This window comes from Rattus rattus, chromosome 17, assembly GCF_011064425.1.
Source record: "Rattus rattus isolate New Zealand chromosome 17, Rrattus_CSIRO_v1, whole genome shotgun sequence".
Taxonomy (NCBI): domain Eukaryota; kingdom Metazoa; phylum Chordata; class Mammalia; order Rodentia; family Muridae; genus Rattus; species Rattus rattus.
This window is the reverse complement of record NC_046170.1, coordinates 31933161-31960068: the sequence shown is the minus strand read 5'-3', so window position 1 is coordinate 31960068 and position 26908 is coordinate 31933161. Positions and strand designations below refer to the sequence as shown.

Here is a 26908-nt window from a genome sequence, read left to right as displayed (position 1 = left end):
TCCCTGCTAGGTTCCACACCTCGCTTTCCCCAGATATCTTCTGATATCTTGGCAGAAACACAACCCAGCCACACACTTTCTTAAACTGAGACTCTTACACAAAAGAGCATACAACTGGTGTTTTTACCCTGCTAGGGTTCCACACCTCAGTGCCCCAGATATCTGCTGATATCTTGGCATAAACTCAGCCCAGCCACACCACTAAATTGAGACTCTTTCTTAAAAAAAAACACACTCATTTAGCATTAAAGCAATCCAGCGTCTAGATTTGCAGATCCATATTACACTGTCCTAATCCCAGTTCCCAAATTACTCATCCCTGCACCTTTTATTTACCAAGTCTCCAGCTTCTTCTCCCCCCTGGTACCTCTAACTCCTCTCAGTTCCCCATCGTCTCTCCAACTCCCCCTCTTCTTCCTCCTGGCTTCCTTCTCTAACCCCTCCTCCCTCAACTGTCAATCCTCACCCCCCCCTCCTCAGGTTCCACTCGCTCAACTGTCTCCAACTGTCAACTGTCAACCTAACCTCTGAATCTAATCCCCCTCTCACTCCCAACTCCTACCTCTGCCCAAATCTCACGCTCTTGCCTTTATTTAACAAATTCAGAGAAAACCCCAAGGCAAACCACAACAGGACACCACATGGGTTTTTCTCATTCCCTGCCTGACCAGTTCTTCTGACTCCTCAGAACTGGTCTGTCAAAGAAACTTTTGGATTCATCTATTCATACACAATCGGGTGGCTCGGCTGAACACCTCTCCCAGCCTGAGCTATATACTAGAAGGTGCATTTGACGAAAATAAGTAATATAAGCCTTTAATAAATCACTCAAAATCTGACATTTCTTTATGAACACTTCATGTAATTAATAGAGGGAAAAAAAAAGCAAATCTAAATAAAAAAAAAAAATGTAATCAAGTAGGTTGACAACCAGCAAGAGATAATTAAAAATGATCCTGTTTTTGTTTCTTGGTTTCATTAACATGCAAATGAGATTCATGAAGTTTGATATTGTGTTTCAGCAAGAGCCATAGAAACAAATTAAGAATGAAAATGAGTCCAACCGATGGAGACTCCTGTTGAGTGTATAAATTAATGAAAACTATGATTGCATCCAATTAATAAAATATAATTCTGTGATTTATTGGGCCTCAAAAATGAAATAAAGCTTTGTAGATAAATTAAATTTTGTTTCTTTTTGGTGGACCCCATTCTGTGAATGCTTTGAAGATTTAAGGAAAGGGCAGTAAATGTTAAACTCTGTTTTACTTTTAAAAGCATGTAGTAGAGACCTTGCTTTCAAGTCAAAGTGCTGTAGAAATGCTATCCCTGCTGAGAGGGTAGGTGCAGGATCTAGAATAGTGGTTCTCAGACTTCCTAATGCTTCTGTGTGTGGTGACCCTCAACCATGAAATTATTTTTGTTGCTACTTCATAACTGAAATTTTGTTACTGTTTTGAATAATAATGTAAATATCTGATATTCAAGATATTCTCATATGCAACCCCTAAAGGATTTGCAAACCACAAGTTTAGAACCACGGGTCTAGAATGTCCCCAGAGGGCAAAGAAAGCCAGCTCAGTGCCTACACAGTCAGAGATCTAGAATGGTGAATAGGAAGAGACAGTGACCAACATCTCAGACTACAAGGTACTTAAAGAACAGAGTAATTAGATCAAGAGCCCCATGACTCCCACTGGTTAGTAAGATCTTGCTGTTCTTCTCCATGGACACTTTCACTCTTACAAACACCAAAGTGCACACCTCAAATGATATGAGATGACACTTGAACCTTGAACCATGTCATAAAGCTCAAGACCATGCCAAAGGGTCATGCAAACATCTCTATAGTCATTGGAACTGAGTAATATAGAATGTATACTCTCTCTCTCTCTCTCTCTCTCTCTCTCTCTCTCTCTCTCTCTCTCTCTCTCTCTCTCACACACACACACACACACACACACACACACTGTTATGTTCAAAGTTCCATATACTCAAACTCAAGCAACAAAAAAATAGCAACAGCATCAAGAACGCTAACAGCAAGGAATGGATTTTGCAGTATGGTGGAAGAGGAGATGGCTCTTATAAACATGGGTTGTCTTATAAACATGTCTCTTAAAATGGCTTGCCACTTGTCAGTGTGTTCCTCCAATGTTTGTGCTGATGTCGCTTACTTCTCTATATTAAAGAATTTAGCCACGGCGACACTGTCGTTTAGCACATGGTTGTTTGGTATGGCACCCTCTCGTATCTCCCAAAAGTGAGTTATCTTTAATTATCTTCCCTTCCCTGGAATCATATACAAGCCATTGAGTCCAACCTACCTAAGAGATGACAAACAACTGAAACTGAGTATTCCTCAAGGGGCAGAAAAGCCTTATGAAGCTCTTGATCCCCAACAGCAGGAAAAAATCATGTCAACCACATCTAGAATTACACAAACTGAGGGATTACTATTTTTAAGTACGTAGTGTGCCTTAAAATTACTTCTTGCAGACTCCTTTAACTTGAAATAGGAAGGCAATTAAGTTCCCATCATTTCTGTATTCATAATGATTGCAAATCATTGCAAAAATTTTTCTTTATAAGATACATAAAAAATTTACCAGATTGAAGAAACTAAGTTCTTCGGTTGTTAAAATGATAACATAGAGTCTTCGGATAGGGTTTATTTCTTTGCCTTTCCTGAATGGAAGCCAGATGTCATAAACTTTGTGTTATCACCATTGGCCTGTTTCAACATTTACTTCTTTTCGCAGCACATCACTTGCAATGATTTGATTAGGAAAATAGAAAATTCACAAGATTCAGAGCGAGCCAAAGGGTTGTGGGAGAGCAGACTTACCATCTCTCCGATTCAGCCTTGCGAATCCAGGACCGTGACTGCTGGAGAGCTCAGAAGAACTGCTGAAGGATGCCTGAGGCAAGGCAGACACCAGGGCCTCATCACAGTCATCTGCCAGGAGAGAAAATGCCACATTCCAGTGAGCACAGAGCTGACAGTTCTCTTCAAATCAATAGACACAACAAATAAACACAACATCAAAATGAGGATCTAAGCCATGCACAGTGGCATGCGCCTGTAATCCTAGTGCTCAGCGGGAAGGTGCAGGATGATCAGGAGTTCAAGGTCATCTTCAGCTGTAGAGTGAATTCAAAACCAGCCGGAGCTGTGGGAAACTCTGTCTTAAAGTAAGTAAATAAACAAGCCTGGATTCTCTAGAAATACTCCTATTATATATGCAGTTTATCTCAGATAAACTTTTATTTTTTATTTTTTTTATTTTATTTATTGGCAAGCTCAATAAAAACTGGAAAACAACTAAGAGATAGGAGATTGTAGAAACAGAGAAAGAAGACATTGTGGGAATTTTAAAATAAAACATTAAGGTCAAAAGGTATGTTTTAGGATTTTTTTTTTTAGCATGAGCAGAAAGATGTATAAATTTAACTATGTTAAAATTAAGAAAGTTTACGGGCTTAGTGGTACACACTTGTCATCCTGGGAACTCAGAGGATGCTGAGTAAAGATCTCAAGGTCAAAGCCCTAGCTGGGCTAGGAAGGGAACTCAAGGGAACCTAGTTAAGTTACTAAGTCCCTATCTCAAATTAAAGCAGAAAGAGGGCTGCTGCCCACGTAGTTCAGCGGTAGGTAGAATGCTTGCTTATCCTGTGCAAAGCCCTGAGTTCATTCTCAAGTACCACAAAACACAAAGAAGCTAAGGTTTCTAAAGATGTTCTACAGTGAAGGAGAAAAATGCAGAATGCATAAAGTTCATAGACAAGAAACAAATGAGCCATGGATGCCTCTCTAAGCACATAAAAGTTTGTTGGCATGTTTAGAATCATGTAGAACATATGAAAGAACATATTTAAAGATGGAAGAAATGTATGAAAATATGCATGAAGGAATGACACAAAAAAAGGTGTAAAACAAGATGTCATCAGTATCCCGAATATAGAAAACATTTTAAATGGAGAAAAATAAAACACCTCCCATTTGGTTAGAAAGCACACTAGAAAAGTGGTTCAAGGCTTGGCCAGAGCCCATGCAGCCCAAAAGCCATGCTAATTGATACTCAAACTTAAGAAAGATGAGAACTACTAGTGGATAGTACTTTATAAGCAATGAATGGACGAACTGGGCAGGGTCAAAAAGACCTAAGTATCAGGAGCAGGTGGGTCTCGAGAAGGCTCGCCACACTACTTCTGAGAAAACAAACTGAGCAACTGCTTGGTAAAAACAGCTAGCCGTGAGCTCGTACACTTGAACATCAGCATATCCCACACTCCACTAGTTCTACTAAGAAGCAAGTGTTTTCAGGAATGGCTTACCCATGAGGAACAACAGCCTCAAAAAAACAAAAACAAAAAACAAAACAAAACAAAAAAAAACAACAACAACAACAACAAAAAAAAGTTTGAGGGTTACCAGGATGATATACAAATGCTAATCGTTTTCGTTTCCCATCAAAAGGACAATCGACCCCAAAGAACTGACAAGAGGCAGTGTGGTTCACAGTGAAAAATAAATAGATAAATAAATAAATAAACAAACAAACAAACACCACACCAATGAAAAGGAACTTCAGCAATGCAAGAAGAGTTCATAGGGATGGAGAACTTTTAGCAGAAATTCTGAATTATAACAGCATAGTCTATCTGTCAGTTTGGGGATTTTAAAATGCAAAGCTAAATAATATTTAAAAGCATCCATGACTTCTCTTTCCAATTATTTTGAGAGACTGTATGAAACTGTAAAACTTCAGGATTGTGTACATCTGTCGGGTAGACTCAAGATGAGGAAAATAAACCCTAGGGTGGAACTACCTGAGGTGGAAGTCTGGGCATTGATGCCACCTTCAAAAGATGCCATTTTGTTATAAAACTTTATAAAAACACAAGCATGGGCATATTCTTCTTCTACCTGTGGCTCTATTAAAGTAGAGACAAGTCTCCATTTACTTATCTGGAATGTGTATCACATAGACTGCTGTCTGTGTGTAGGTGATAATGGGTCTGTATGTGTGGGTGTATATGTGCATATGCATACTTCTCGGGTGTCATACTGTCTCCAGGCTCTCACTGCCTGGGAGTTACTGATGAGTCTAGGCTCAATGGCCAACAAAGGCCCAGCATTCAACCTGTGTCTATGCCCCCATTGCTGGGATTACAAGTGCTTACCGGCACAGCCAGCTTTCATATGTGGGTTCAGGGGATCAAACTCAGATCCTCGAGCTTGCTAGGCAAGACCATTACAGACCCATCTATCTCTCCAGCCCCACGTATATTGCTTTTAATATTAAAAAACAAAGTACAAAGAATAACGTAAGGATAAGGTTTGCTTTGATAGCCATACATGCTTAATTTACTCTACGGGGGCTTCAAAGTGCTTTACTCCCTTGAAATTCTGGAGTTGTTCTCTCCTTTGCTTTAATCAGAAAAAAAAAAAAAGTTCACATTTAGTATTTTTACATATCTTGGTCATTTAAAAGCACACCCTGTTATTGTCTCCAAAGTTTCCTTTGGCAGTAATTTGATTTAAATTAATTCAAAAATTCTCTGGATTCGCCGATAATGTAACCGAGTTCTTTCTGCCTGCACACAGCTTGCTCTTGGGTGACTTTCACAAGAATTTGTCCAGTGTGACCATGCATTTTTTGTGTTCTTTTGAGGTTTGTTTGTTTGTTTGTTCTTGGTGGGTTTACTCACTGTTAGCAATCAAAACCATGGCCTCACTCATTTAGGCAAGCACTCAACCAACTGAACTACGTTCCCGCCCTGCACTTGGTTTCTGAGGATTATCTCGGTTTTTATATAGAGCTCGTTTTTTTCTTCCTTTGTACGTTGAAGTCTCTAGCTGACTCTTAAGGAAGACAGGTTCTTGCATGTCGATTGATCAGCTTAAGTGCTAACACCAGCCAATCTAGTTGTTAAGTCAAGTATTAAGGGGTGTGGACATGAAAAGACTTACAACCCATAGAGTATTGGGACGGAGGCTGTACCCAATTAGACAAGCAACAACCAAAATGCTTTAGTACACTGTTGAAGTTATATGTGTTTGTGTACACAGAAGTGCATTGTGTACACATGGGAAGGGTGCACACACACATTGCATGCATGTATTGTGTGCATGTATGAATGTGTGTGTGTGTGTGTGTGTGTGTGTTCACTAATATTGATATGCTTTTGGGTCATTATTAGTATGCAGGTATGTGATGCAAAAGACTGTTTAACTGCTTCTCAAATCAATTATGCAGATCAGAATCGATTCTGTGAATGTAAAACGGGCCACTGCTGCAGTCACTCTGGAAGGTATGTATTTATTGCCCATTCGTTTTTGTCAACTGTAAATTGAGAATCCATATTGCTCCACTTTTAGGTTTAAAAGAACAGGGTTAAAGTAGGGGGAGAGGGCATCTTTCCCATTTATTGAGAGAGGGACAGGCAAACATGGGAGGTGGATCTTGGAAGGTATGGATGGGGAAGTTTGGGTCAAGTTCCGGTTGACCTTCACATGACATGACACTATTCCTTACCACAAGCTTACACAACCTTCTCCTAAGCTGCTATATTTTTTTCCTAGCAATAGGCTGGTTTAGTTATTCTTTTCCAACTAAAAAATAGCCCTGCATGCTTTCCTGAGAACTTCGATCGTTTCGTACACGGTAACTGGCCTTTATTATTTCGCCACTGAGACACCAATATTAATAACTTATCGATGAAGTCATTGAGGCACAAAAGCTTGCCTCCGGGTCTTATCTTGCTGTAATAGAAGGATGATATTTAAAAATCAAGTTGGGGTAGGAAATCAAGTACATAAGAACCTTATTGTATTAGTATGATCATAGTGACCATTTCTTCAGGCTTCATTGTCTGAATGTTGTAGGGCATCATGGCAGTGGGAATAAGATATGTCTCTAGAGTAGCTCTCTCAAGCCTTCCCATTCTATTTACTTGTTACCTATTTGATTGTCAATAGTTTGACAGAATGAAGGGAAGAACCTGAGCAGCATTGATGAGTCCCAGGTGAACAAATGGGACATTCCCCTGTGGGTATCAATGGAATGGAATTGAATATTATGTATAGGGGCCTCCTGTGAGTTTAGTACTAGACAATGGGTTTTCTCAGGTTGCACCAGCAAATCAAGAGTTCTGGACTATTGACACCAGGGAACAAAGTTTCAGTTCAAAGATTCTCAACCAGTGTGGATGGACTGCAGCTCTAGGTCATTCTTGGCAAAGCCAGATGACGTTAGACCCTGTCTGTTTGAGGCAGGTTATCCCTGGCAGCCAGTAGATCAGGAGCAGAGACGCTCCTCTGCTCGCTGCACTGCATAGGGCATCACTCTGCAGCATCCCAGTGGAGCTAAGGATGGAAAACCGTATTCCGAATTCAAATCCTAGCCTTCTGCTAAAGCGATCTCTCAGCTGGTACCCTCCAGCTTCCTCTCATATTTCAGCCTGAATAGAACTCTAATTTGCAGTTTTCCTGCATTTGAATAAAGAGCATTCAGAATATATTGAGTATATGTGCATTAACGTCTATAAGGGGGTACATTAGCTTAACCCAAAACGATGGTTTTTGTTATTAAGTACTACATCAGATCATCAGAGCACCCTGGTCCTTTCCCTGCCAGGAACACTGTTGGCAAAAAAATGAATAAATGAAAATGTCAAGTTACGGGCTGAGATGGCTGATGTGTTGACTAATGGAATATAATAATAAAGTTGCCAAACATTTCAGGGAAGCTCACAGAATTCAAAATGGTAGCGGAGCATGCTGGGATGTTATTGGATAGTTCTATTAGAATAAGAAACTTTCATTATTCCGCTTTTCCCAAATTACAACACAATACTGGGCATTTTGAAAAGTCATAGGAAGATTTCTGCTTTCACACTACTATCAGTTGGAAATGGTCACAATGTGGGGTTTGGGTTTTTTGCTTAAAAAATAAATTTACACATTGATGACATTTAGACATGTAATGCATTCTGTTAGGATACCAATGGATCGAAGTTTTCTAACTGAGGTTGAAACATTTTCATATGTACAGGATACTGTGTGCACATGTGCATGTGGAGAGGGAGAGAGGGAGAAATACTACAGCGTTTAGATCAATAGCTCAGAAAAGTCAGTGGTTGTTCCTTCCACGGGAGAAAAACTTACCTTTGTCATTAAAAAGACAATGATAAATTAGCTCTCCTGCAAGCTGTGTGTATGAGAACATTCACTAGTCTCCCGCAAACGAAGGCGTAAGCTGCATTGAAAGTATTTTAATACAGCTCGATAGAAAGTAATTTCCTTTTATTTTGCAAAAGGCTTTAATGCATAATTCTCATAAGTAAGTAAAAGCTGTTCGGTTTTTAATAAAAGTAATTCAATTTTCTTAAGCTGTTTGCAATATTACCTGTACCGTGATAATAAGTGTATATTATAGGTGCTTACGTTCTTAGCGTTTTTACGTCTTTTACCTCATTTGGTCCTGACGAATACCCTATGCTGTCCTATTAGATACTGGAGCAATTTTGTCCTGAAAAATACCCGACCACACACTATTAACTATTGGGACAATTGAGAGAAAATAAGGCACCGTCATTAAATAAATCACCCAAGGACACATTAGGAGTGAGTGGATCCAGGCTTTACAGTGTCATATCTCCTGCTCTGGGCCAACATGTTGTTGAAGAGAGAATTGGTCATCTAAAACACACATTACAGAAAGGCAGGGCTGATTTGCGAGAACATGCAGTGTCTCTGATGCCCGGTAGCCACCTTCCCTGGTATTCTGAAAACCTGCCAAAAATCATTTGTATCCATGCTAATGAATCATACAGCCCATGAGGATACACATTGGGGACTGGTGTGGGAGAGGGGTGGGGGAGCAGGAAGCTGAGCATCTTAAAGGTTTTCTTTTACTAGAGGAAGAGATGACTCACTTCAGAGCGAGCTTTGAAAGCACTGGATCTTCATTCCTTTGAGGAAATGGATTTCACAAACCCAAACCAAACATACCATTGACAGCTTTAGGATTAAGGGATGGCCTCTGCCTCAAGAAATCCATATCCTTGGAAAAATGTTTATTCCAATCTATATTATTGAAAGCTCATCTACTTGAAATTGGAAACCATGAACTAATTTAAAAAATATAGCGTACGATTAGGTTGATGTGTGCTATCAAAAGGTTCTCAAAGCGAGGCAAGATTTCATCCACAACAATAATACTATTTTGTCACCGTAAACCCTAGATTTTAGTTTCATAGGTTCAAAGTCCAGTCCCCTGACCAGGCCTGACACATGGCTGATATCTGTACCTCGTACATCTCTGATGGCTTTCCGATGAGAGACTGGACGTGGGGGGCGGGGGAAGGAGGGCCAGCCCACATGGGAAACAGAAGCTTCAAAAACCAGCTTCAGAAGCCAACAGTAACTCCTAGAAGGAGTGACAGCCAATAACCAGGACTCGGCAGATCCCACACAGACTCCTCAACGTTTGTCTCTGCTTCCAGTGTTAGAGCCGCTCAAGACCCAGTCAAGTCTGTTCCTAACCAATCACGTAGCATGCCCTGCCTCCCCATAGCCACGCCCACTAATCAGGATCCACTGGAGCCTCTCTGACTTCTGGCGTGGTACAGCTTCACTCTCTTCTGCCTGCCTTTGAGTCTCCTCTCAGCCAAATCCGGATGACAATAGCTAACTCTTCTGCCGCAACAAACTGTATCAACAGCCTCTGCTCGGTCTCATTTGGGCGTTCTCTGTTTATCTCCACTCCAGTGAGCTCTTTTCAACCTTCTCGTCTCAGCATCCCAGCCATAGACACCCGTGCCTTCATGCTTCACCCTAAGGAAAAGCCACCTAAAGTCTGCCTTTAGGACGCATATAAGCCTGGGTGTGTTCAGTATGCTTGAAAAAAAATGATCGATTTCTGATTTTATTGTATGTGTTTATATATACACATATGTGTCTATATATGTATATCTGTATATATACATATACATATGTATATGTGTATATATGAATATATCTTATGAATATGTGCATATAGGCATATCTATTATGAATCAGTTCTGGGCAGTATTATCTGCAATAGGCACCTTCAGGGGTCCATCTGATCCTCAGGGTAGAACCACATGGGAGAGATTTCAAACCTCCCCTGCCTATGCCCCACATCCAGGACCACGCTAGCCTGATAGATGCTGAAATAGATGTGCAAATTAATTCCTATCCATTGGGGTGTTTGGTTTCTTTCACAAATGTCTTTCTTTATGTTTTATGCCGGTGTTTCATGAGTCTGTTTGAGGACTGAAGAAACAGCCGTGATATCACACAACACCCTTCACCCTGTGAAGCCACGTGGACTGAGCGTACAGATACAGCCATTTTGCAGGGACATCGTGATCATGGTAGTGGGGGCGAGAAAGTTTGAAAGAAAAGTGAAACCGCTATTGGGCTTGAGTTAAAGAAAAATGGCTGAAGGGAGAGCTGATGCCACGGTTAAGAGCAGATACTGCTCCTGCAGAGGATCCTAGCTCAGTTCCCGGCACCTCTTTAGGTGGCTCACAACCACCTGCAATTCCACCCTCAGGAATCCAATGCCTCCGGCTCATTTGCACATGTGGGTGTGCACACAGACAGACAGACAGACAGACAGGGGAATGCACACAATTAAAAATTAAAATAAGACTTTGAAAAGTAAACAAAATAAAAGATACCATGTTTAGAAAAGGGGAAAAGGTTGGAAAGAAACAAAGATACCAATGGGACTAAATAAGACCTAACTTTTTCTTCTTCAGGTAGTGGAACGGGCGATACACTGGCTTAGCTCCTCCTCGAATTGTTCCCTAAAATAACAGCTAAGCTAGACTCTGGCGAGGGTAGTCGACTACGGATTCTTGGGCTTCTCTGAGTATTAATTTGACTTTGACGAGAAAATTAACATTCACTTGAGGATGGTGGTATTAGATATATTAAATGGGATAAACATGAGCTTCTAACTGTCAGTCAGTGGCTTAAATTAAAAAGAAAAAATACCATATTGCTGCAATCTAAAACAAGTAAATATTTATCCGTATGTTTGTACAAGCCGAGCTAAGGAGAGACATGCTTCCTAAGCAATTCGCTTAGGCAGCAATCTATAAGTCCCGACACATTTTCTCCCACAGAAGGATGGGGAGGCTGAATTCATGACTGTTAATGCTGGTGGTGTTAATGGGGTAAGCTTTCATGTGGGGGCAAACACTGGCTTGTGCGCTCCAAGTTACAGCCATAGTTTAAAGAGCTTTCCCAATTAATCTTCACAAATTAATGGATTAATGGGAAGGCAGTTAACTTTTAATGACAGCACAGCCAGAGGCTGATTGATTTTGGAGTTTTAATAGCAACTATTTAAACTCTAGATATTAGGACAAAGAGACCCACAAATCCACCCCAGAAAAGCAACCAAAGGTGAGGGAGTCAGAGAAGTAATTGTTTTAAAGTCAAGTGAGCATCGGCCTCCTTGGAGTCTACGGACTTCACGGAATTTCGTCGGCAGATACGTTGACCACATTTCACATTGCCTCCTAAGTAAGAACAGGAAGAACGGAGGAGTGAGCTTTTCTGTGGTTTATTGTGTATGGATTTAAGGTAGATCCTCACTCCGGAGACTAGGGATGATATGAGCAGGCAAGATTCTGGAGAATGTGGACAGAGGAGATTCCACAAGAGCCCCCAATCCCAGCCCCTTGCATGAAGAGCTACATGAAGAGCTACACGTGGGCAATGGCTACTTGCTGGGCAGATAAGAAAAACTGGAACTCTACACATCGTTGCTGAAGGAGTGAATGACTGATGACATGGGGGACATCTCTGTGTGTTGTCACTCCCTGTGATGTCTGAGAATTGTCACTCTTCTTCTCTGCAGTTTTATTTGTTTCCAATGCCATTCTCTCCTGGCATGCTCAGCCTTAGTTTTGTTTATTATTATTATTATTGTTATTATTATTATTATCATTATTATTAAATGAAGTACACTTGCTTTTGCCCTTAGGGTATTGAGTGCACATAGCTCTCATAATCCAATATTTGCCACTAAATGTTTTTCTGTGTCTGTGTGATGTGTCTGAGTGCGTATGTTCATGCACATGTACACATGTGTGTCCATGGATGACTAGCGAGCCCCAGAGATCTGCCTGTCCAGCACTGGAATTAAAAGTGTAGACCACTGGACCTTGCTTTTTTTTTTTTTTTTTTTTTTTTGATGGACTCTGAGTATGACTGGGCTCCTTGTGCTTGCATAATAAGTACTTTACTTCTCTCATCCACTTCCCGACCCCCATGTTGATCTCTTGGTTAAGTGATATATTTAACAGAAATGACACAAGAGACACTGCGGATTGAGAAATGTGGGCTTTGGATCTAGAGAAGCCTTAAATGCCTGTTCAGGCACTTCCCGGGGTCTTCCCTATACTCCTCCAACTTGACATACTTCTGTCTATAATGCACATTAAAGGATCCTTCACAGAAGGGCTTGATAGCTTCACGTGATTAAATGCCTAGGACACGGGAAGTACAGAGCACGGTTTTTGAAATAATGTTTCTCTTTTCTTCTCCTACCAGTTCTGGTGAGTAAAGAAAAATGTGTCCTTTTGAGGAGTTATTAATATGCTTGTCTTGAATGCACCACCTTGGAAATTAGTATGATAAATGGATTTAGCGCATTTGTTGAGACAAAATATTCATAGCAGGCAGCCCAGGAGTTACTGGAGGTATGAGGAGAATATTGACTTCCTCCTTCCGACATCTCACACCCGGACGCTTTGACTTAAGGACTATACCCAGACCTCTTACTTTCTCCTGTGGTGTTTCGCTTCCTGCAGTCATTCCAACTAGATAGTCTTTAACTTCAGAGTAGGGACCTGATTGCCTGAGAGGTCTTAGGGTTTGGGGGATTTTTTTGTTGTTGTTTTTTTGCTTAAAGATCAGGAGGTAGGGAAAAGAAATAGGTAAAACTTCAAGGCTTACGATCCGTGTACACTAGGGAAATGTCACTGAGGAAAGATGGATTCTTAGAAGGGGGTGAATTGCTTTTCATAGCACCATCCTCCAAGCAGAACAAGGCCATCTTCATAAGACCAGCTATGTATACATCCAAGAACGTGACACACCGGCTTTAGTGAGTATAGACATTCCCTCATAGAAGGAGGCAGCTGGGAGGGTCACCCCCCCCCCGATATTTAGCCTCTCCTCCCACCATGCTGGAACAAGTCTGCCCTCATTGTGTGAGGTCTTTGGGGTTTCAACTCTCAGTGATGGACTAGACTATATAGTATGACATTGGAAGAAAGGGCTCCATTTATATAACTATAGAGAAGGCATCATACATGCAGGGTGAGGACTTCCATATGAGATCACTTTCAGGTCAACCCAACTCTTACCTACGTTTTGAAAGTAAGCCCAGTAAACTCATTGGATCCTTAAGGGGAACTTTGGTGTAAATATTATTTGGTGATATTACTACTACTACTACTACTACTACTACTACTACTACTACTACTACTACTACTAGGACCTTAGGAAGGGAGAATGGAGAAATGTTGTCCAGTACCTTCTAGGGAGAAGTTCTCAAAGCAAGTGCTTCAAAATTAAGTCTATAAACCCATGAGAAAATCGCGGGCCTTGACTACATGCAGCATTCATTTCCTACTGCTAAGTCCTAGGAAGCATTCAATAGCCAGGACGACCCTAGTTTATAGTCTTAATTAAATGTTCAACAAAGCCTTAGATACAAAAGCTTTGAATACCTTATTTTAAAACGAATGACAGGGGTGGGGGTGGGGGGGACTAACCACTAAGCTTGGGAGGACACAAAATAAGAAACACAAAGAAAGTTCAAGGGGGAAATTAATTAAAAAATGAAAGCTAATCAACTTGAAAATATAGAAGTTACAAAATAATTAAAGTCGGTTCATTTGGGGGAAACATAATCATTTTAAAAGAAAAAACAACTTAGTTCAAGGAGGAAAAGAAGCATGTAAGTGACCAACAGGAACAGATACCAACCAACTAGGAATTCGACAGCCTTCTTCCTTTCCTTCTTTCCTACTAAGTTTGTGTAAAATGTTCCTGAGTAGATCTCTACAGGCTACTGCCTGGTCCTCCGGAGCCCAGAGACAGAAGCGGAACACGGGAAGAGCAAGTGACTAGAATACTCACCATTGTTCCCCTAACAAAATACTGTGCACTCGGTGTCTCAAAATGATACCTATCTAATATCCTGCAACCATCCAGCTCAGGTGGGCTAAAATCAATGCACATGGAGGGCAATGGTGCTGTTGTTTGGAATGAGAAGAACACAGCCGCGGTGTGAGGTCTTGGGAGGAACCTGGACTGCTACCACCAGCGGGAGTCATGAATGTGTGGCAGGGGTCAGATGGGATTGGCCACTAAGTTTAAGTCAGAGGCAAGAGACTGGGTTAAGAAATTGATACGGGCGTGATTTTCTAGACCGGAGATAGGAGAGCCCAGCAATTGTGCCAAGAAGGCAAATTGTAGAGGAACAAGTTGTGTCTGTTTCTTTTACCCTAGGATTCAAGGGTCTTGGGATGGTAGCTCAGTCACCTCCTGGAGCAAAGGCAGGTAGAACAAAAGGGAAGCTGGGTGGGGCTAGTATCGTGGCCAGCCCCAGAGCAAAAAGGGTAGCAATTAATACTAAGCGCTATAGGTGGGAGTGCTAGAGAATCGACTGAAGGCCATTTGCAATGCTGGGCTCAGGCCTTGCACTTGACCTTGCTACCAAACCTTCTCTAATTCTCCTGCCATGTTCTTTCATTACCAAGGATTCTTATGATGACAGGAGGCTAACACAGGCCACCCAGGAAAACCTCCCCATCCCAAGTCCTTCATCTACTCACATCTGCAAAGTTCCTTCAAGCATGTGTAGTATCCTAATCTAAGCTCCAAGAGAAGCCATGGATGGCTGAGCTAAGAGAAGCAGGAGTTTGAGAATAACCTGGATCATATGGAGAAAGCACGTAGCATCTCGTGTTTAATTAGTAATATCCACATTTATAATTGCAACTTTTAACATCTGTCTGTATGAATTCAGGAATTTACAGAGTGGAAGCTACTTGAAAGTTTTTAAGATTTTGTTGGTATGCATGTTGTGTGTGCATGCGTGCATGTATGCATGAGTGCATGTATGCACTGTGAGTGTAGATTCCCATAGAGGCCAGAAGAGGATATCCGATTCCCTGGAGCTGGTGTTACAGGTGTCTGTCAGCTGCCTGATATCAGTACCGAACCAAACCCAAGTCCTCTCCTTTTAGAAACTGAGCTCCTCTCTAATCAAGAAATAAATAAAATTTAGCTACTTATTCCTTTCAATATTTGGTAAGAACAATTTTCTGAGAGGGAAAGAAGGTAGCAGTCAAACTTCCTAACCACCCTCCTTCCCTCTAAGCAAGGAAGATTTTATAGACACATTAACCTAAAAATAAAGTAAAAGTATCCTTACAGTGTATGGTTCACTTATGAGGGAGTAATTTTTACTGTTCCAGGAGGCCATGTTTTCTTCCTACCTCATAAGTTTTAGAGTTGTTTTCACCGTAGGAAAAAAAAATGGAAGTTAAATGGAAGTTACAGATGCTGCAGAAATCAGGACATCTTGATTGATAGGAAAGAAATTGGGAGAATGTAACTGTGGTGGTTTGAATGGGCTTGGCACCCCATAGAGTCATGTATTTCAATGCTTGACCATTGGGAATGCGCTACTAGGAGGTGTAGCCTGAATGGAGTGTGTGAGGCCTTTTTGGAGGAAGTGTCACTGTGTAGTGTGGGCTTTGAGGTCTGCTGGTGCTCACGCTGTGCCCAGTATAGAAAAGATTCCTCCTGTCTGCCGTTGGACCAAGAGGCAGAACCCTCAACTCCTCTAGCGCCATGCCTGCCTGGATGCTGCCATGCTTCCTGCCATGATGATAACAGACTGAACCCCGGAAACTGTAAGCCAGCCTCAGTTAAATGTTTTCCTTTAGAGGAGTTGCCTTGATCATGGTGCCTCTTCACAGCATTAGAACCCTAAGACAACGAATGTCTACAGATAGCTCATCGATACACTTAGACGGCTTTCATTCATGCTGTGCTGACTGCACGGCATGTAAAGTAACAGTACCAGTGCCCCACTATGTATGTGCTATTCGCATTAACTGATATTTTCAACCTGAAATTGCCACGGTTTAAACTTTGATTCCTGGAGAGAAAATTGGGTAAGCCTCAATTCCCCTTTTTTTTTAATTCTAGTTCTATTAGATGGTGTTTTGACATCAACGAAGAAGTTGGGCTTTTTTGGTTTTTTTGTTTGTTTGTTTTTGTTTTTGTTTTTTTTTTTACCATTCACCATTTTATCACCAAGTCACTTCGAGGGTTGTTATTTGTGCCACCAACTACTGCACATTTAAAAATGGAGGCTGATATGACTCAAAGTGATAAAGAATTTGGCTGAAGGTACATGGGTTTTAGTAGGGGGAGCCCACAAAGCTATTTTAATAAACAGCTATTTCTCACTGAGGGAGGAAAAAAAAAACCAAGCCAACTAGAAACAATACGCTTCCCTGAACAATCACATATGAGATTAGGCGGAAGCTATTTCCATTTCATTGGTTAAGATTATTGTGTTTGATTTCATAATCAAGCAAGGGACGAGCTTGGCTGGCCTCGGAGGCTCCTTTCCGCTGTGCTGGCAGCTTAACTAAAAGCTGGCTGAGCAGGTGTGAATTAGCTCCATGGCAGACCCGACTGGGCTTCATAAACACCTTTCCCAGAAAGCCCAGCCCGTGACCAAGGAACCACTGGTCACAGTTCTAAACACCTGATCCACGTAAAGAGGTTCAGTGGCCTGGGCTCTTTTCTTTTAGGAGAACAGCCAGTTCTGTAAACCTGTCTGTAGGCAAAACTTCTAAAATGATACCCAAGGCTCTAACCCCGCGTGGTAAATATCTTATATGTTCTGCTCCAGTTGAGTGGAGGCAGAACTTGTAAATGTTATCTGATGACACTGGCGTGATTACAATATATTACCTGACAAGAGGGATTTCGGAGATAGAATTAATTGATAAAAACCCCGAGCTGAGGGTGTAGCCCGGCTAATGGAGTACTTGCCTAGCCTGCACGAAGCCCTGACTTTCACCCCCAGTATCTCATAAAGTGGGTGCATGCTTGTATCTCCAACACATGAAAAGCAGAGGCAAGAGGATAAGGAGTTCAAGGTCATTCTTGACTACATAACAAGTACATAAATGCAAGACCATCCTGGACCGCATGAGACTCTCTCCCCAACCCACCCATGGACCCCCCCCAAAAAATCCTAATTTTATTTGACTTTCAAGTACTGAAAGGCGAGATCATCCTGAGCTTTAAAAAACCTAAAGGACAGCAACACAAAGAAAACAGATGAGACACGTGAGGGAAATTTCTCCCATTGGGTTCAGGATGCAAGCTGTCCTATTATTGGCTAGTCCCACTGGGTTCAAGATGCAAGCTGTCATGTCATTGGCTAGTCCCACTGCAGGGTTCAAGATGCAAACTGTCATGTCATTGGCTAATCCTACTTTGTGAAATGCAGTAATTACTCCAGTTAGGACCTGAGGTTCCAGTTGGCAACAGACAAGAAAACATGACCACGATACCAGGAACTGAATTCTGCTAAAACTTGTTCTGAGGAGTATCCACAATAATTGTAGGACCTTTGTCTCTTTTTCAACTGTTTGTGACCTTCCCAACATTCTGAGGACATCCCTTTGCAACCAAACAAATTTTGGCAACTCATTTGTCCCCAGATCTCTCCATATAACATATAACACTGTGTTAATGGTTAATGCCCTCTTAGATATATGGTTCTAAATCATGAATTTTAAGATCATGAATTACTTAAAACTAGGAAACACATTTCAACATGCATTTTTTTAATTTTTTTATTTTTTATTTTATTTTTTATTTTTTTGCGTATTCTAACATGATCTGCTTTTGGCCTCGAACACCTACAAAAAATCCTTTTATACTTGTCATTTAAAAATCAAAGCACTACATTTAAAATTGTTAGGTTAAGATCATTCCTGAAGTTCTCAATAGGACAGTATTAAAAGCGATCCTCAGGCATCTGCCATTTGCTTCTTCAAGACACCTTATTTAAAAACAGGAAATTGTCTCAGCTAGGCATAGTGGTACACTTTTGTCATCTGAGCACTCAGGAGACTGAAGAAGGAAAATGTCGAGTTCAAACCTAGACTGTGCAAAATAAAATAAACTGAAATAAAATAATACCAGTTGAAAAGACAAAATCCAAGAGCCTTGCTCAAACCTCTCCCTTTTTTGTCCCAACTTTACAGGTATTTCATACCGAGACTTCCTTAGAATTAGAAATTGGCATTGTAGAGCTTTGAATTTCTAAGTTCTAATTTAAGCATCGGAAAACATACTCAAATGATATGGCTTTTGCTTTACTTTTTCCCCACAAAATATTATTGAGCTGACCAAGTGTTTGTTTACTCCTTCATCCCATAGGGACCCCATTATCAAAGTCACACACACCCGCCTCACTGACCCATGATTCAAGTACTTCTCTGGCATGTGTCAACGTGTTTGATATACTGCAAATTGACTTCATGCTTAGGAAGACATTCACAGAATGACTTGACCCACACCAATATACTAGTGAAATGTTATCTGGGGCTTTATAGAGAAAGACTGCTAAGAGAGAGATAGTTAATCTAGATTATCAAGCCAACTGGGCTGAGAGAGAACGAGGTTAGTCAGGCCTATACCTGGGTGTGTGACAGGGGACAAGGATTTTGATCTAGCCAATGACTTAACCACGCATTAGAATCTTAAGTGGGCAACGTGGGGGTGGAAGAACTGTGGGAAGTGGGGCCTGGTTGGCGGAAGTGGACAATGAGGAAGATGCCTTTGAAGAACAAGTCTTGGCCCCAGATGTCACTTTCTAGACTCCCTGGTCATCATGAAGTGAATAGCTCTACCCCACCACGCCCTCCATGGTGGTGACGCTCTCTGCCTTACCCTGGGTCCAAAGCAATGAAGCCAGGCAACCACAAATAGACATCTCTAAATCACCAGCTCCAATAAGTCTTTCTTCCATTAGACCCTTCAGCTAAAGCCCTACAGGCTAACACGCCATGATAGTTATGGGTGTCCTTCAGCTAAGCCCTACAGGCTAACACGCCATGATAGTTATGGGTGTTCACACAATAGAGATCCCAAGTCTTTACGCCAACTCCTTGAAAAACATCTGCCCATTTCCTGTGTTCTGCACTGAAGGTCAGAGAATTTAAATTTCTTGCCGAAGTCTTTGGGCATATTTTTAATTTTCCATAAAGCTTCATTCCAATGCTGATTAAGCTGCCCCACTTTATTATCTGACCCGCTGCTCTAATTTCTTTAATGTGTGAGCAAGTGCATATGCGTGAGTGTGTGTGCAGGCACGTGTGTGTGTGTGTGTGTGTGTATGTGTGTGTGTGTGTGTGTGTGTGTGAATTTGCGAGCACAAAATGGCCAGAGGTACAATCTCAGGTGCCCATCCTCAGGAATTCTGTCGACCTTCTAGGAATTGCATCCAGTCTCCTAGGGGCCTGAAGCTTACCAATTAGGCTTGACTGGGCTGGCTAGTGAGCCCGCAGGATCCTCTTGTTCCTGCCTTCCCTGTGCTGGGACTACAAGGATATGCCATAAGATCTGGCATTTTCCTGGGTTCTTGGGATGGAATTCAGCTCCTCCTGTTTGCAAGGAAAGCGTTTGCCAACTGAACTATCCCCCGAGCCCCTATTGCCTGAACTCGGAATGAGCCATTGGAGCAAAAATACTCGAAGACATGATTTTCAGTGTGGCATGAAGGAGGAGTGGACAAGGCATTCTACATAATGAGCAGTGATAGAACATGCTCTCTGCAGCGAGGTTTTTTGTTTGTTTGTTTGTTTGTTTGTTTGTTTGTTTTTAATGTGCATCCGTTAGATGCCAGACATCTCCATTAGAAAGATGTCTTAACTTTCTGAACACCAGACATTGTTACCAATGAAATTAGGAGAGCCAGTGGTTTTAGAGAGCACGTCACAAGCTGAACAGAGAATCTGGTCCATAGCATCTCACCTTAGTATCCCTGCTGTCCCATTCCTCCCTCTCTGGCTGGCTCTTGGTGTTAAGTGCCCTCTACTAATTAGTGACTTTGCTATGGTAGGAGAAAGGAAGCCCCTCCAAGATGTCCCCATTGTGAGGAGTGTGATGTGAAGATGGTTCAGAGTCCAGCCATCCAGTGTCCCAACAGGCAACTGAGCCTCTGGACAGAACGCTTCCTGTGAGCATGGCACATGCGCAGTACACACAGGCGCACACAACCCGTTCCTCATTGCTACTAGGATGTGGGATGTGGCCATACTCACTAGCTTTCTGTCTGCATCTCGGAATCTAATGAATTTCTCCACTGTGTGGTCCCTGCCTCTCCGCCCATCGCCACGCGCAAGCACAGGAGTGGGGTAATCTAAACAATCTAATTGCTATCCATAAAACCTGGAGCGTTAATTATAAACTCATCTTCAGTCCTCCTTGCTCCCACCCCATCAGCCCTCGGTATAGATGTTCCAGGACTATTACATTCTGGTTATTACATTCCGGGGTCAGCCTGGCTACTCCATTTTGATTAAACTAAGAGTTCTGTCTGCATTTGCTTTGCTGCGCGCCTCTGCTGAGACCCACAGCATGGAATGGCCTCCAAAGACCTGTTGGCTGACCTCCTTGGGCTTAAGTGTCCTCCTTGTTTTTATAGCACCCCGAGTAACACTCTTGCTCAGTAATTAAAATAATGCATTGGAATGCTGTGCCTCATCCCTGCTGAAGAGCTCACCCCCACATTGTGGTTTAAAAGGCCATGGTGGAAAGAGAGGAGTGAATGTAGGGACTTCCGGAAGAGGGTTGGCTCTGATTTGTGTAGTGATGTATTGCTATGCAAACACATGAACGAAGGCTGCAGCGAGCGATGGGAGAGTGTCTCTGACAAGAGCTGCTCTAAGAAAGATGACTCATTCAACATAGAGAAGTGGGGAGGAGGGGACAAGAAGCTAGGTGTTCCTAGCTTAATACCCGGTTTAATCAGTTCTTACCGCATGAATATTTTTAAAATATTTTGAATATTGAATGAGTATTTTTTAAGATTCTTAAAAGGCATTTTTTTTTTCTGTAGCACAGAGGCGGAACATAATCTAACAGAGCAAGGAGGCTGGGAAACGTCTCAGCCAGTAAAAGCATTCACTGTAGAAGCATAAGGGAATGGGTTCGAATCCTCCGTACATTCCGTCGCTATGGGAGCCGAGCCTGGATGATAACTGGGCTTGCTGTCTATCAGCCCAGCTCCAGGCTTAGTGAGAGACCCTCTCCCAAAGGAATAAGGCAGAGAATTGATGGAGCGGGTCATTTCACGTCCTCCTCTAGCCTCTGCACCTACAGCCATGAACCTGTACACACAGATGTGCATATACCACACAAAAACCACACACACACACACACACCCACACACACACACACACACATACACACTCACACACGGCAAGAGATTTGAAATTCTTAAATAAGGAAATGTGAGAACACCACTGTCTTAGGGTTTTAGTGATGTGAAGAGACACCATGACAAGTCATAGAAGGACGACATTTAATTGGGGCTAGCTTACAGGTTCAGAGGTTCAGTCCATCATCATCAAGGAGGGAACATGACAGCATTCAAGGCAGGTGTGGTGCAGGAGGAACTGAGAGTTCTACATCTTCATCTGAAGGCTGCTAGTGGAAGACTGGTTTCCAGGCAGCTAGGAGTAGGACCTTAAAGCCCACGCCCACACACTGGCACACTTACTCCCACAAGGCCACACCTACTCCAACAAGGCCACATCCCTGGCCACTCCCTGGGCCAAGCATATACAAACCATCACAACCACACTGAAGACTTACATCCAGCCATTGAGAAGTGAAATGTGCATGTCTGTTCACCATCTATCTACCCACCTACCTATCCACTAAGCACTAGAAACTCCTAGACTTCTTGCCTCGTAAATGTCAACAAATTTAAAACATAACGGGTCGTTTTATGGCTTGGAAGTACATATTTCAAAGAGCTTGGAGGAAATTTAAATGGTAGATTGAATTCAAGTAAATCAAATAAAATTTCTATCTTAATCCTCAGCACGAGGAACTTAATTTTTACTGGAAATCAGTTCATAATGTATACATCTGGGAAAACAATTCCTTTTTAAATTTTTAGAAATGGAACAAATAAAGTATGCATGTTATAGTAATTGAATAAAAGCAAATCACTTAGGATCATGGACTATCTCAAAGACGTCATGTTTCAAGTGATCTATTTTGGTACATTCCCACTTCTAATGGAAATTTGAATATAGTTTGTAGTTTTTAAACAAATTGTGAATAAAGTAATGTTTTGCAGACACTAAAATCTAAATAGCCAAGAAAGGGCTCAATTGTGTGTGTGTGTGTGTGTGTGTGTGTGTGTGTGTGTGTGTGTGTGTAGAGAGAGAGAGAGAGAGAGGTCTGGGGGTCTGGCGATTGAAGCCAAAGCCTGTGTATGCTAGGAAAATGGCTCTACCATTGAGCTACCGTCCAAGTCCTAAGAGCATTAACTACAGTGGCTTTCAAGAAACCAGTTACTGGTTTTCTTGTGCACACACTTACAATGCTTAAAATGCTCACCCTTATTTTTTTTTCTTACAAATGATCCCCCTCATACTTTTCATAAGCCTTCTGAGTTCTTTTATAAATTAGTAAAGTTCCTTTCTTCACAACTTTGTTGAGAAAAAAAAAAGAAAGAAACCTTCCGGGTTTAGCTTCATAGCTGGATATGTCCAGGGGCGAGTTTTAAAAATGTAACAGTTGCCATTGGAGAGCCACAGGAAGCCTCAAATGTTTCCTGCCAGTGAGTTTTAAATCTCACAAGAGTGTGGAGGGCTGCAGAACACACTGGAGAGTTAACGCTCTCTGGAGGGGCAATTATCTTGGCTCTTCTCAATGCTTAGGGTATCAGGCGTGGTCAATAATTCAGTTGCACCCACTGTTGGCTGCTGAATCCCCAGGTGTAGCCAAAGAAACGGATTCAAACTGATGTGTGGTTTCCAAAAAGGCACGTTAGGATCGCCGTGGTGAGCCATTGCACTTCCCCTTCCAGCCTCTTCCGGTAGGGGGCAGCATCTAGACAATTATCTACCTTGTGTTCTAGAACACTCTTAAACACGGAACACGGTTGGGGCATCTGTTTAAACGAATTGGACCTGATTCAAGACCCTGTTTTGAATTCGGATTGAGGGGCTAGGGCAGTGACTCAGTTAAGATCCACTCGTGTACTTGATAAGGTTTCAGTTGGGCCCCCCGGTATGCACACAGGGTGATTCTCAAAAGCCTGGACCACCCGTTCCCCAGCACCCACACAGGGTGCCCCTCAACCACCGGCACCTCAAGCTCCCGGGCACTCTCGCTCCTCATTGTGTGCTAAGGGAACATCTTGTCTTTAATAACCAAGGTAAATAAAAGAGAGCTCAGTGGAAAGCAAGAAAACATCATACCAACCAAAGATGGGGAAGAAGTCTCCAAAAAACTTCCACTTCTGGATAAGTTCTTATTTTGCCAAGAGAATAAATAAATAAATAAATAAATAAATAAATAAATAAATAAATAAATGCTGCTCAAGGGCTATATGAAATACCAGAAAGAATTCTGTCTGAGCCTCATTTCAGAAAGACTTTACTAAAGTCTGCCAACAGCACTACAATCATACAGTGATGTAAGGGCTTGAAATAATGAACTATGCTTCTTCATTTCCTGGACTACGTTGCTTGAGGAAAGAGTTTAGTAGGTAAGAGAGACCTGAGTTTGACCTCCCAGGAACTATATAAAATCTGGGTGAGATGTACTGGCTTGTGATCCCATCCCTGGGTCTAGGGCTTGGGTAGAGACAAGCAGATACCTGGAGCTCATGAGTCAGCCACCCTGAAAAGTGACAAGACACTGCATGTCCTCAGGGCTCAGGATGACCTTAAACAGGTATGTGTACACATACATACATGTGAATATACCAGATAGATAGGTAGGCAGGTAGAGTAGATAGGTAGATTATAGACAGATAGATAAATAGAGATAGATTAGACAGATGATAGAGAGATAGATAGATGATAGAGAGATAGAAAGATAGAAAGATAGATAGATAATAGATTAGATAGATGATGGATAGATAGATAGATAGATAGATAATAGATTAGATAGATGATAGATGGATAGATATAGATAGATAGATAGATAGATAGATAGATAGATAGATAGATAGATAATAGATTAGACAAATGATAGATAGGTAGATAATAGATTGATAGATTAGATAGATTAGGTGATAGACTAGATAGATTAGATGATAGATAAAATAGATTATAGATAGACATAAAAGAAAGTTTGAAAAGTATAAGTAAAAGGAAAAATCCCATATTCAGAAAAGCAGCTACATACAAAACTCAAACTACAAAACTTGGCAGGCATAAACACATTTACAATAAAATAAAAGCTAATGCCACCCAATGGAATCTGCTCTCCTATCTCTCTCATGAATCTCTTCTGCCAATAAGACACAGAACACTTCCATTGCTTCCTCTTTGGAGACGAAGTCTTGGACTCTGTTCTTCCTGTATTTCCTATGTGAGTCACTCAGTCCATAAGCTCAGTAACTGCTCTTCAGCGTTCCACGTCAGAATCCACGCTGTCTCCCTTTCGTGTCCCATCCTTACAGATTGTTCAAAATTCAAATTTAGTGTCACATACCTGAATGTGCACAACACTTACTATAGGGAAAAAGGATCATTTAACATTCTAGGTTAAAAATACTGGGTACATGTGTTGGCAAACTAGTTCAATGAGCAAAAGCCCTTGCTTCTAAGGACCTCAACACATGTACTATTGCATATGAACTCTCTCTCTCTCTCTCTCTCTCTCTCTCTCTCACACACACACACACACACACACACACAAACTCATGTCACGGATATTTTTAAAATATTGTCCCTAGCTTTACCTGGAGGCGTTTTTAAGCTCGGTCCATTTGAGAGATATCTTTTCTTTCTCTGTAACTATGCCATACCCACAGCCTGCCCTTCTGAACCTCTTGAGGCGAATGCAAATGCTCCAAGCTTTTAAGGCTCTTACTCTGATTGACAGCCACTTGCTCCCCACCAGCACCTTCATTCATCCTTCAAGAAAGGGTTAGCTCTGCCCCACACTGCCCACACCTGATGCCTTGCATCGGATCCCCCCAAAGGCTTTGTATTTCTCTCTCCCCTCTGATCATACTGTGTCGTGCTTTTCTACACACCCAGGAAATTAAGAAGCTGAACGCAGAGCCCCGGATGAGCGGGTTAAGATTCAGCCGCACAGCTGAACCAAGCATACTGTCTGCAATCACAATGGCACCCTGGAAGCACCCCAAACAATGGCCTGCATTTTTGTTTTACAGGAAAACAAAACCTTAGGTGTAAAATATGATCATAAAAGCACCACATATCTGAGAGTCAAGATTCTCCTTTGGATTGCGATCAACTTACCCATGCTGAAGACATATGGAATAACAGACACCATGCTGTGGAGGCTTGCTAAGTATTTGTTGAGTGAATAGGTGAATAGCATAAGCAGAAAGAGGAAACCCAGGGAGCCCCAGAAATGACAAGAGAGAAGGACACTTTAATAAGCAGAAGGAACAAAAGCCCAGCCCTGAGAAGAGTAAATTGTATGAAACCAAATACATCCAGGGAATACAAAAAAAATTACTAAGAATTGGTATAACATAGTTCGTTAGTATTTCTTTCAGTCTTAGCTATAATTCCCTGAATTCTCCATGCCAACTGAGAATCAGAGTTTGAAATCAGAGTTTGAAAGTGTGCTGTTATAGGGTTCATTTACCATGGAACATAGTCAATGGGAATAATTCCTAAGGATAATTTTCACACCATCCTGAGTCAGGTGAGGAAACCTAAAACAACATCCAGTGATGTGACCAGTTAGCTTTTAGTTTTAAAAGGAATTAGAAGGAACGCACAGGGCACACACGAAATGTGGATGCCATTCATACCATGGGCGTTGCCAGGCAGTGGGTACCAATCTTTGTTTTGTTACTATTAAGACATGTCTTTATGTTCTCTCCATTTGGTTTTCGGTCCCTGCAGATCAGAGATGGGGGATGTTTTTTCTGATTTTACACTGTTACCTTGACCAGAACAACAAACTCATACATGGTTATTTTAGGGTTGGAGTAGGTGGGTGGGTGGGTGGATGGATGGATGGTCCCCTTACCTATCCCAGAGTCACTCTCCAAAACCCCTCAGGCAGTTCTTGTTTCTGTGGATGACGTTGGAAGATAACTGGAAAAGAAGAAGAGTCCCACAGTAGCAGCCAAACAGACAAGAACTTACTGCCTTTGGCTCTTGCTTTTAGAAGGATGGATGGTTTTGAAAATGGCTGTAGGATGAAAAGCAAAAAGGCTGAACATGACTTTCAGTGAAAACCATTCCCTTGAAACTGCTGCATTCAGTTTAGGTGGGCAATGGTATCCTTTAGCAGAAGGAAGAGGAAGGGAGGGGAAAAGGGAGAGAGAGAGAGAGAGAGAGAGAGAGAGAGAGAGAGAGAGAGAGAACTCTGCCTGTAACATACACAACATAACACCAAGAAGGAGAAGGAGGCTGGGGCTGGCAGACCATGTAAACATTGAAACTTCAAACAACCTGGGTGGTGCAGTATGAAGCCTCACTTCAAACATCATCTACCACTGTTGGATTAGTCGTTTACTAAAATACCTCACTTGGTTTTTGACCTAGCATAGAACTGCATGGCTAAATA

At 41.7% G+C, this 26908-nt stretch overlaps 1 protein-coding gene across 2 annotated transcripts in view; it reads right to left on the bottom strand.

Annotated features, from left to right (window-relative positions):
• Positions 1–26908, bottom strand: part of Cntnap4 (contactin associated protein family member 4) — a 665755-nt gene that overhangs the window by 618724 nt on the left and 20123 nt on the right. For both annotated transcript variants that reach the window (XM_032888111.1, XM_032888110.1), the window contains exon 2: positions 2849–2959. In XM_032888111.1, coding sequence (XP_032744002.1) covers positions 2849–2959 — 111 coding nt within the window. The remainder of the gene's footprint in view (positions 1–2848; positions 2960–26908) is intronic.